The 11,848-nt window shown below is 47.3% G+C and overlaps 1 protein-coding gene across 1 annotated transcript; it reads right to left on the bottom strand.

The window, feature by feature from the left end:
• Window positions 1-3,324: 3,324 nt before the first annotated feature.
• On the bottom strand, window positions 3,325-6,521 carry LOC128847476 (uncharacterized). The gene is made up of 2 exons (XM_054046926.1): window positions 4,939-6,521; window positions 3,325-3,906 (listed from the first exon to the last, which is right to left on the bottom strand). Exons 1-2 carry the CDS (start codon window positions 5,462-5,464, stop codon window positions 3,434-3,436), a joined length of 999 nt encoding a protein of 332 aa, XP_053902901.1. The 5' UTR covers window positions 5,465-6,521; the 3' UTR covers window positions 3,325-3,433.
• Window positions 6,522-11,848: the final 5,327 nt, after the last annotated feature.

Here is an 11,848-nt window from a genome sequence, read left to right as displayed (position 1 = left end):
TATGAACTTCTTTATGGATAATTACCTTATGTTAATCCATGTAGTTAATTACTGGTGATGTTTAGGAAATAGAAGGTTACTTCAAAAGCCTAGTGAACAATAGTTCTCCCAAGGACTGCCTGCTGATGAGAGGCTGCAAAAATCTGTATAAAAACTCTTGGGACCTGATCCTTTTCTCTCAGATCTTGTTGAACTTTATTCAGAGGAAGTTTGAGTCATAAGACGGAGATCTCCAGTCCCATCTGGACTGCCCTGATATCGAACATTTTCACATGGGACTATAACCTCATGTCGGAGGAAAACAGAGTTCTCACTATTTGTTTAGGTACAGCAAGTCAGATGCTTTATTAACTCTCACAATTGCGCAGAGGGAGAGAGCTAAGCAGGTCTCTCTCTCCGGTAACTAATTACAGCAAGCATTTATACTTTTTATTACAGAAATAATGAGGGACAGCTGCATTTTGTTTATACATAGGCCATCTTGATATCTCATTTCTTCACTTGTTTTGACTCTTGCCAACATACAATATTTTCTATACCTTATCTACACAAGGTCTTCTACACCTTATCTATACCAGGTCATAATGACTTCTTACACAGTTTTTTCTCACCCGCCTCACACAATCCTCGCTTCTACAAATCTCGCGTTATCAGGGTTACAGTTAGCCTGACTCTTGCTAACGAACTGTCATGTATTGCATCCCCTTTCTGTCGGTTTTTTCTCTGCTTCCACAACCCCCCCTTTTGTACTACTAGTACAACAAACATTCTTAAATCTCTATTTTCATTAAATTTTGGAATTCAGATTTTACATTAGATGCTTTAATTTTAGGGGTTTTGATTGGATGTAATGACAATGCATGATGAGCATGGACATGAAAGGTATTACTATTATTATGTTTTTTACAACAACAATAACATACTTCTGCACAACACAAGCAATAACATTTTTATAGCGATTAATATGATGGGGTTATTGTACAATTTTAGTTATATAACACAATACATCATACTTAGTACATAAGATGGATACTCTATAAGCTGTCTGAAAGGCATACTTTTTAACTTGATACATATTTTGAAGCATGTGAATTTGCTTTTGTACTTCAGAGATTTTTTGAATCTTTGGTAACAGTGAAAACAAATTTTGAAATCGATCAGGTACTAAACTAGTCTAATTAAAGGGTATTTGGAACTTAAGGGCTTCTTGCAAAATTCTATTTGCAGGCCAGTAAATAATATGATTGCTTGCAGTGGTAATGAGATTAAAATGTATGTCTTGTAATGTGGTGGCTTGAACATACACACAGCTATTATTAGCTTGAAAAAAATAAGTGTCTTGTCAGGGTAGTTCTTTGTCTTCTACTTTTTTAGCAAATGTAGTCATGAAGAGTAACAACTTTTTTTGGCTTCAGTTTATGGATACACTGAAGCTGTGGGGGTTGTAACGGCCAAAATGTCTATTGACTTTTTAACTCCATCTAAATGTTAGATGTAATCTCAGGAGCACTGACTAAGGGTATGTCTACACTACGGGATTAATCCGAATTTAGATAATTCGGATTTGAGAAACAGGTTGTATAAAGTCGAAATGAGTGCGGCCACACTAGCACAGTAATTCGGTGGTGTGCGTCCAAGTACCGGGGCTAGCGTCGATTTCTGCACCGTTGCACTGTGGGTAGCAATTCCATAGCTATCCCATAGTTCCCGCAGTCTCCCGCGCCTATTGGGATTGTGGGTTAAGATCCCAGTGCCTGATGGGACAAAAAACATCGTCGCAGGTGGTTCTGGGTACAGCCTCACTTCCTCCCTCCCTCCCTCCCTGCATGAAAGCAACGGACGGCAGACAACCATTTTCGCGCCTTTTTTCCTGGGTGGGTGAACACTGCAGACTCCATACCATGGCAAGCATGGAGCCCGCTGAGGTCAAGACAGCACTCATGAATATTGTAAACACCTCGCGCGTTCTCGTGGAGTTTATGCTCAGCCAGGACCAGAAAAACGAGGAGAGGAGGCAGCGGCGGCGGCAGCGCAGCGACAAGCATGATGAGGACATGGACACGGACACGGACACAGAATTCTGTGAAACCACGGGCCCCGGTGCTTTGGAGATCATGTTGTTAATGGGGCAGATTCTATCCATGGAACGCCGATTCTGGGCAAGGGAAACAAGCACAGACTGGTGGGACCGCATAGTGTTGCAGGTCTGGGACGATTCCCAGTGGCTGCGGAACTTTCGCATGCGTAAGGGCACTTTCATGGAACTTTGTGACTTGCTGTCCCCTGCCCTGAAACGCCAGAATACCAAGATGAGAGCAGCCCTCACAGTTGAGAAGCGCGTGGCGATAGCCCTGTGGAAGCTTGCAATGCCAGACAGCTACTGGTCAGTCAGGAATCAATTTGGAGTGGGCAAATCTACTGTGGGGGCTGCTGTGATGCAAGTAGCCAAAGCAATCACTCAGGTGCTGCTACGAAAGTTTGTGACTCTGGGAAATGTGCAGGCTATAGTGGATGGTTTTGCTGCAATGGGATTTCCTAACTGGTGGGGCAATAGACGGAACCCATATCCCTATCTTGGCACCGGAGCACCAAGCCACCGAGTACATAAACCGCAAGGGGTACTTTTCCATGGTGCTGCAAGCACTTGTGGATCACAAGGGACGTTTCACCAACATCAACGCGGGCTGGGCGGGAAGGGTTCATGACGCTCGCGTCTTCAGGAACACTACTCTGTTTAAAGGGCTGCAGCAAGGGACTTACTTTCCGGACCAGAAAATAACCACTGGGGATGTTGAAATGCCCATAGTTATTCTTGGGGACCCAGCCTACCCCTTAATGCCATGGCTCATGAAGCCATACACAGGCAGCCTGGACAGGAGTCAGGAGCTGTTTAACTACAGGCTAAGTAAGTGCAGAATGGTGGTAGAATGTGCATTTGGCCGTTTAAAAGGCCGCTGGAGATCATTATTGACTCGCTCTGACCTCAGCCAAAGAAATCTCCCCATTGTTATTTCTGCTTGCTGTGTGCTCCACAATCTCTGTGAAAGTAAGGGGGAGACCTTTATGGCGGGGTGGGAGGCTGAGGCAAATCGCCTGGCTGCTGATTACGCGCAGCCAGACAGCAGGGCGATTAGAAGATCACACCAGGAAGCGGTGTGCATCAGAGAAGCTTTAAAAACCAGTTTCATGACTGGCCAGGCTACAGTGTGTAATATCTGTTTGTTTCTCCTTCATGAAAACCCGCCCCCTTTATTGACTGATTTTCTGTAAGGAACCCACCCTGCCCCTTCCCCCAGCTTTCTTTCAAACCAAATAAAGTCACTATCATTTAAAAATCATTTATTCTTTATTAATAGATTAGAAAAAGAGGGAGGGAACCCGGGTGGTATTTGGGAGGAGGATTGCTGGGAAGGAAAAAGCCACAAAGAAAAGGTTAAAAAAATGACAGCCTTTTGCTTGGGCTGTCTACTGGGGTGGAATGGGAAGGTGTACGGAGCCTCGCCCCCCGCGTTCTTACACGTCTGGGTGAGGAGGATACGGAACATGGGGAGGGGGGAGGGTGGAACAGGGGCTGAAGCGGCAGTCTGTTTTCCAGCAGCCGTTCCTGAACCTCCACCAGACGCCGGAGCAGCCCCAGCGTTGCATCCTTCATCCTCTGGTCTTCCTGCCGCCATCTCTCATCTCGATCGTCTCTCCTCTCCTCACGTTGGTCCCTCCTGTCCTCACGTTCACTGACTTCTTTCCTATACTTTGAAACTGTTTCCTTCCACTCATTCACATGAGCTCTGTCACTCCTGCTGGATTGCATAATTTCCGAAAACATCTCGTCTCGCGTTCTCTTCTTACGACGCCTTATCTGTGATAACCTTCGGGATGGAGGAGGGAGGCTTGAGGAATTTGCAGCTGCTGTAGGGAGGGGAAAAAAGAGAGAATTGTTTTAAAAGCTACATTTTGCAGAACAATGCTTATACTCTTTCACGGTGACCAACACTGTTCACATTACATAGCACATGTGATTTCTGTGCAAGGTCGCATTTTGCCTCTTAATGCTGAGTGCCCGTGGCTTTGCTGCTAGAGATCACAGGTCTGGGCAACAGAATTCGGCTTGCATGCGGCCATGGTAAGCTTCTGCGCCGTCCTTTCCCACATACCAAGCATAGCTTGTAGAGTGCTGCAGAAGCCTGGCCAATCTCAGCCAGTTGTGGGGGGGGCAGTGTGGTGGGGCTTGTCTGGGCCCCTTCAGGCAAGTAGAGTCCTGCGGTTTTTCTGTTAACATTCAGCAGCACCAGAAAACAAACTAACCCCACCCCCTCTCGCCATGAATTCTCTGGGATGATCACGGTACCCCTCCCCCCACCGCGTGGCTGGTAACAGGGAAGATCCCTGCTAGCCAAACGCGAAAAACTCAGGGCCAATTTCCCATCTGCGCTTGGCTAACTGCAGGGAAGAATTTATTTTCCGCCACAGGCAAACAGCCCAGTAGGAACGGCCACCTCTGTCCCCTTAATTAAGTTCCTGTATTTCAACCAGGTTACCAGGAGTGATATCACTCTCCTGAGGATTACACAACAAGATAAAGAACGGATGTTGCTTGAATGCCAGCAAACACCGGGACCATACGCTGCCAGGCTTTGTCAGGCAATGATACCAGATTACTTGCTGCAAGCATGGCGTGGTCAAGTGTCCTACCATGGAGGAGGGAATAAAGATGCACTGCCCAGAAACCTTCTGGCAAGGCTTTCGGAGTACCTCCAGGAGAGCTTCATTGAGATGTCCCTGGAGGATTTCCGCTCCATCCCCAGACACGTTAACAGACTTTTCCAGTAGCTACAGACTTTTCCAGTAGCTGAACTGACCGCGAATGCAAAGTCAGGCAAAGTAATCATTAAAAACCGTTTGCTTTTAAAACAAGTTTTATATTTTAAAAGGTAAACTCACCTGAGGTCCCTTCCATGGGGTCAGAGTCTTGGGTACTGGCTTGGGAGGGTACTTCAGTCGGGGTGATAAAAAGATCCTGGCTGTTCGGGAGAAGGGAGTGCTGTGTGCTCTCTGCAAGCTCATCCTCCTCCTCCTCCTCTACCCCATCGGCAGAATCCTCAGGCGTCGAGACTATCCCCGACCCAGAATCCACGAACAAAGGTGGGGTAGTGGTGGCAGCCCCCCCTAGAATTGCATGCAGCTCGGCGTAGTAGCGGCATGTCCGCGGCTCTGACCCGGAGCGACCGTTTGCCTCCTTTGTTTTTTGATAGGCTTGTCTGAGCTCCTTGACCTTCACGCGGCACTGCTCAGAGTCCCTATTGTGGCCTCTCTCCATCATGCCCTTGGAAATTTTTTCAAAAGTTTTTGCATTTCGTCTTTTAGAACGAAGTTCTGCAAGCACTGAATCCTCTCCCCATACAGCGATCAGATCCAGTACCTCCCTCACGGTCCATGCTGGTGCTCTTTTTCGATTATCAGCCTGCATGGTTACCTGTGCTGATGAGGTATCTGTGGTCACCTGTGCTCTCCACGCTGGGCAAACAGGAAATGAAGTTCAAATGTTCGCGGGGCTTTTCCTGTCTACCTGGCCAGTGCATCCGAGTTCAGATTGCTGTCCAGAGCGGTCACAATGATGCACTGTGGGATAGCTCCCGGAGGCCAATACCATCGAATTGCGGCCACACTAACCCTAATTCGAATTGCTAAAATCGATTTTGGCGCTACTCCGCTTGTTGGGGTGGAGTACAGAAATCGATTTAAAGGGCCCTTTACATCGAATTAAATAGCGTCGTTGTGTGGACGGTTACAGGGTTAATTCGAATTAAAGCTGATAAATCCGAATTAAAGTCGTAGTGTAGACCAGGCCTAAAAATCGATTGGGCATACTAGGAGGTCTAATTTTTCAGATGTTTTGGTGAATTACTTAATTTCACATGCATTTTTTTTAAGGACTCGGCAGGATTCGGTATGTGGGAGCCCACAGCTTTTTTAACTGGTCCATATGCTTGGAAGGAGTACTGAGAATGTTTGCACTTCTATTTAGAAAGTTTTTAAGTATGTCTTTATGGCCACAGATCAGATGGTACTTTTGATGTGTCTGTAAGGGCAGTGAGCCAAGCCTGATGCTCTAGATTATTTTGAAAGGCCATTAGCTGGTCATTCCGGAAATCCTGAATTTCTGAACATGCTAGATCTTACTGCAATGCTTTTTTAGCTTCAGTGATATTTAATACTATTTTTGTCAGCAACTTTTGGGTCAGTGATACTAATGGCATAAGAAGGGGTGTATTGCAATAAAGTACAGGTCACATTATTAGTCACTGGGATAATTTTTATGCAGGTAAAATTTTTAGTGGCAAAACAAACTTTGGGTATTTGTTTAATTGTTTACTAATTGGGTGACCAAATAACAATAAGGGCCTCTCTTATTTAACAGAGTGCAAATTTTAGGAACATTTGCTATAGAACTCATTAATTGCAATTACAGATTTTTGGGGTTTACTGGTAGTGATATTATATACTTTTATTTTTACTGATTTATTTAATTGTTCACTTATATGGGATATTTTGAACTTTAAAAATATATTTTTTCAAACAATATTTAAATAAATCACTAAAGTGTGAAGGCTTTAGTCATTGGTTTTATTAAATATATGGCATTGTCTGTATTTGGATGTGTTACGGGGTAATAGTGTAATGGAGGAGATGGCAGGGGCAATGGCAACAAGGTGCTTTTGGTACTTATTATTTAAAATTTAATTAGGGAGGGCAATACATGCTGAAGGACTTATTTAAAACACAGGGCGCAGCCTGTAGAATAAACTTCAAAATCCAATTAATACTACGTTCTTAAGCATGGGTCTTACAAGTTTTTTTTGCCAGTGTATAATTTTTTGTTTTTTTATTAGGGTCAGTTTTTAATGTTTTTTGTAGTCAGGAATTCTTGGACTTTGTGGTTTTAATGAAGCAAGTGTTCTTTTTTTTTTTTTTTAAACAGTGTGGTTTAGCATTATACAGGGTAAAGGTTATTAGCACAATACTTTGTAATGGTTTAGCTTCTTTTAGAAAAATCTAGAGGCACAGTAGGTCTGTCAGTGGACAAGGGAGAGGTTACTAGCACTTCGCTTTGGGTTTTGTTTTGTTTTGTTTTTTTTTGCTGTTTAGAAGACACAGCAGAGCTAGAAGGAGAAATAGGCTTATTATCAGTTGGAGAGTCTTCTCGAGGTGGAGGGGTCTTTTTTACAGTGAGAAGCATTTTAACATTTTTAGAAGGTCTCTTTCTATAAGTCTATAATATATAACTAAACTATTGTTGTATGTAAAGTAAATAAGATTTTAGCAATGTTTAATAAGCTTCATTTAAAATGAAATTAAAATGCAGAGCCTCCCGGACCGGTGGCCAGGACCCGGGCAGTGTGAGTGACACTGAAAATCAGCTCGCGTGCTGCCTTCGGCACGTATGCCATAGGTTGCCTACCCCTGATACAGACCCTGGACTTCAGAAAAGCAGACTTTGACTCCCTCAGGGAACTGATGGGAGGATCCCCTGGGAGAATAACATGAGGAGGAAAGTAACAGAGGGGTATCCATGTTAGTCTGAATCTGTAAAAAGCAACAGAGGGTCCTGTGGCATCTTTAAGACTAACAGAAGTATTGGAGCATAAGCTTTTGTGGGTGAATGCCCACTTTATCAGACGCAAGATGAAGTGGGCATTCACCCACGAAAGGTTATGCTCCAATACTTCTGTTAGTCTTAAAGGTGCCACAGGACCCTCTGTTGCTTTTCATGAGGGGGAAAGGAGTCCAGGAGAGCTGGTTGTATGTTAAAGAATCCTTATTGAGGTTGCAGGAAAAAACCATCCCGATGTGTAGAAAGAATAGTAAATATGGCAGGCAGCTTGGCTTAATAGTGAAATCCTTGCTGACCTTAAACGCAAAAAAGAAGCTTACAAGAAGTGGAATATTGGACAATTGACCAGGAAAGAGGCAGGAGGGCGCGGTGTGTAGTGTGCTCTGTGTCCCCAGGTGCTGTGGGCAGAGACTGCAGCAGCCATGAGCCAAGCAGCAGCAGACAGAAATGCAGATGGCCGCATGTGGAAGCTGTGGTATGTATATAGTCCTAGCAGGAGAGCTGGAACAAAGGTATGTTTGTATGAAGTGTCGCCTTATAGTGTTACTGGAGGAAAAGATTAGGGGGCTGGAGATGCAGGTAGAGACCCTGGTGGAGTTTAGGTGGGGGTTTGAGCAGCTGATGGAGGACAGGCAAGGCGGGGCTGAAGGGAAATGCTCTAGGGTGCAGGAGGATGTAGAAGTAGATGACAGTGAGAGGGGAATGGAAGGGGGAGAACAAGGGAATTGGAAGCATGTGACTGTGAGAAGCAGGCCAAGGAAAAGGAGGGCCAGTGAGGGGGGAATAGAACTCAGTAACAGGTTTGGGTGTTTGGATAACGAGGGGGGGGGCAGCAGGTGGTGACGGAAGGTGGGAGGGTGAGGAAGAAGAGAAGAGCGGCTAGTCCAATAGAGAGAGGGGAGGTGTTGATGGAGACAGCGCAAAACCTGGGCCCCCAGAGGATAGAGGAAGGCACAAGGGGGAGCATAAGGGTATGTCTACACTACGAAATTAGTTTGAATTTATAGAAGCCGGTTTTATAGAAATCGGTTGTATACAGCTGATTGTGTTTGTCCCCACATAAAATGCTCTAAGTGCATGAAGTCGGTGGACCGCGTCCACAGTACGAGGCTAGCGTCGACTTCCGGAGCATTGCACTATGGGTAGCTATCCCACAGCTATCCCACAGTTCCCGCAGTCTCCGCCGCCCCTTGGAATTCTGGGTTGAGATCCCAATGCCCGGATGATGCAAAACAGTGTCGCGGGCGGTTCTGGGTACATGTCGTCAGGCCCCTCCCCCCCCGTCACAGCAACGGCAGACAATAGATTCGCACCTTTTTACCTGGGTTACCTGTGCAGACAACATACCACGGCAAGCATGGAGCCCGCTCAGCTCAGCTGAGCTCACCGTCACTATATGTCCTGTGGGTGCCGGCAGACGTGGGACTGCATTGCTACACAGCAGCAGCTGCTAACTGCCTTTTGGCGGTAGACGGTGCAGTAGACTGGTAGCCTTCATCGGCGATCTGGGTGCTGGCAGCCGTGGGGCTGCATTGCACCAGCCCCTTGCCTTTTGGCAGTAGATGGTGTATTACGACTGGTAACCGTCCTATTACAAGTTGGGTCATCGCACATTAGCAGAGTCTTCCCTGAGCAGCAGATCGTGCAATAGGCCTGAAGACCATCGTAATACAATAACTGCCAAGCGCCCAGTACTTGCTGCCAAGCACCCAGAAAGATGCCGAGGGCTATCAGTCACGCTGCACCGTCGTCTTAAAATGTAAAAAATAGATTTGCTCTGTATTCATTTGCTTCCCCTCCCTCCATCAAATCAACGGCCTGCTAAACCCAGGGTTTTCAGTTTAATCTTTGGGGGTGCCATTCTGTGTGACAGTTGTTTGTGTTTCTCCCTGATGCACAGCCACCGTTCTTGATTTTAATTCCCTGTACCTGTACGCCATGTCGTCACTCGGCCCGCCCTCCCTCCTTCCCCTAGTCCGTCAGATACTACTTTCGCGCCTTTTTTTTGAATTCTGGGTTGAGATCCCAATGCCCGGATGATGCAAAAGAGTGTCGCGGGCGGTTCTGGGTACATGTCGTCAGGCCCCTCCCCCCCCGTCACAGCAACGGCAGACAATAGATTCGTGCCTTTTTACCTGGGTTACCTGTGCAGACAACATACCACGGCAAGCATGGAGCCCGCTCAGCTCAGCTGAGCTCACCGTCACCATATGTCCTCTGGGTGCCGGCAGACGTGGGACTGCATTGCTACACAGCAGCAGCTGCTAACTGCCTTTTGGCGGTAGACGGTGTAGCATGAGTAATAGCCGTGGGGCTGGCAGCCGTAGGGCTGCATTGCACCAGCCCCTTGCCCTTTGGTAGGCGATGGTACATTATGACTGATACCCATCGTCGTCGTACTGGAGTGGCTGTCAATCATGGCCACCTGGGCAGACATGTTACTGTTTCGATGATCATGGCTACCAGTCGTAGTATACTATTTTCTGCCAATTGCCCAGTATTGTCTGCTAAGCACCCAGAAGAGGCCGAGGGCGATGCTGGGTGCTGGCGGACGTGGGGCTGGCAGACGTGGGGCTGCATTGCTACACAGCAGCAGCCCCTTGCCTTTTGGTAGACGATGGTATATTACGATTGGTAACCATCGTCATCGTACTGCAGAGGCTATCACTCATGCTGCACCGTCGGCTGCCAGCTTAAGATGTAAAAAATAGATTTGTTCTGTATTCATTTGCTTCCCCTTCCTCCGTGAAATCAACGGCCTGCTAAGCCCAGGGTTTTCAGTTTAATCTTTGGGGGGACCATTCTGTGTGACAGTTGTTTGTGTTTCTCCCTGATGCACAGCCACCTTTCTTGATTTTAATTCCCTGTTCCTGTACCTGTACGCCATGTCGTCACTCGGCCCTCCCTCCCGCCCTCCCTCCTTCTCCTGGTCCATCACATACTAGTTTTGTGCCTTTTTTCTGACCAGGCGCCGTAGCTAGCACTGGGATCATGGAGCCTGCTCAGATCACTGCAGCAATTATGAGCACTATGAACACCACGCGCATTGTCCTGGAGTATATGCAGAGCCAGGACATGCCAAGGCGAAACCCGGACCAGCCGAGGAGGCGATTGCAGCGCGGCGAAGAGAGTGATGAGGAAATTGACATGGACATAGACCTCTCACAAGGCACAGGCCTCAGCAATGTGGAAATCATGGTGTCACTGGGGCAGGTTCATGCCGTGGAACGCCGATTCTGGGCCCGGGAAACAAGCACAGACTGGTGGGACCGCATCGTGCTGCAGGTATGGGATGATTCCCAGTGGCTGCGAAACTTTCGCATGCGTAAGGCCACTTTCATGGAACTTTGTGACTTGCTTTCCCGTGTCCTGAAACGCCAGGATACCAAGATGAGAGCAGCCCTCACAGTTGAGAAGCGAGTGGCGATAGCCCTGTGGAAGCTTGCAACGCCAGACAGCTACCGGTCAGTCGGGAATCAATTTGGAGTGGGCAAATCTACGGTGGGGGCTGCTGTGATCCAATTTGCCAGGGCAATGAAAGATCTGGTGATATCAAGGGTAGTGATTCTGGGCAACGTGCAGTCAATAGTGGATGGTTTTGCTGAAATAGGATTCCCAAACTGTGGCGGGGCCATAGACGGAACCCATATCCCTATCTTGTCACCGGAGCACCAAGCTACCGACTACGTAAACCGCAAGGGGTACTTTTCAATGCTGCTGCAAGCCCTGGTGGACCACAAGGGACGTTTCACCAACATCAACGTGGGATGGCCGGGAAAGGTACATGATGCTGGCGTCTTCAGGAACTCTGGTCTGTTTCGAAAGCTGGAGGAAGGGACTTTCTTCCCGGACCAGAAAGTAACCGTTGGGGATGTTGAAATGCCTATCGTGATCCTTGGGGACCCAGCCTACCCCTTAATGCCATGGCTCATGAAGCCGTACACAGGCAGCCTGGACAGGAGTCAGGACCTGTTCAACTACAGGCTGAGCAAGTGCCGAATGGTGGTGGAATGTGCATTTGGACGTTTAAAAGCGCGCTGGCGCAGCTTACTGACTCGCTCAGACCTCAGCGAAAAGAATATCCCCATTGTTATTGCTGCTTGCTGTGCGCTCCACAATATCTGTGAGAGTAAGGGGGAGACTTTATGGCGGGATGGGAGGTTGAGGCAACTCGCCTGGCCGCTGATTACGCGCAGCCAGACACCAGGGCGGTTAGAGGAGCACAGCAGGGCGCAGTGC

Source organism: Malaclemys terrapin, chromosome 13, assembly GCF_027887155.1.
Source record: "Malaclemys terrapin pileata isolate rMalTer1 chromosome 13, rMalTer1.hap1, whole genome shotgun sequence".
Lineage (NCBI taxonomy): Eukaryota > Metazoa > Chordata > Testudines > Emydidae > Malaclemys > Malaclemys terrapin.
Note: the sequence above shows the minus strand (reverse complement) of the source record. Positions and strands in the feature narration are given on the sequence as shown.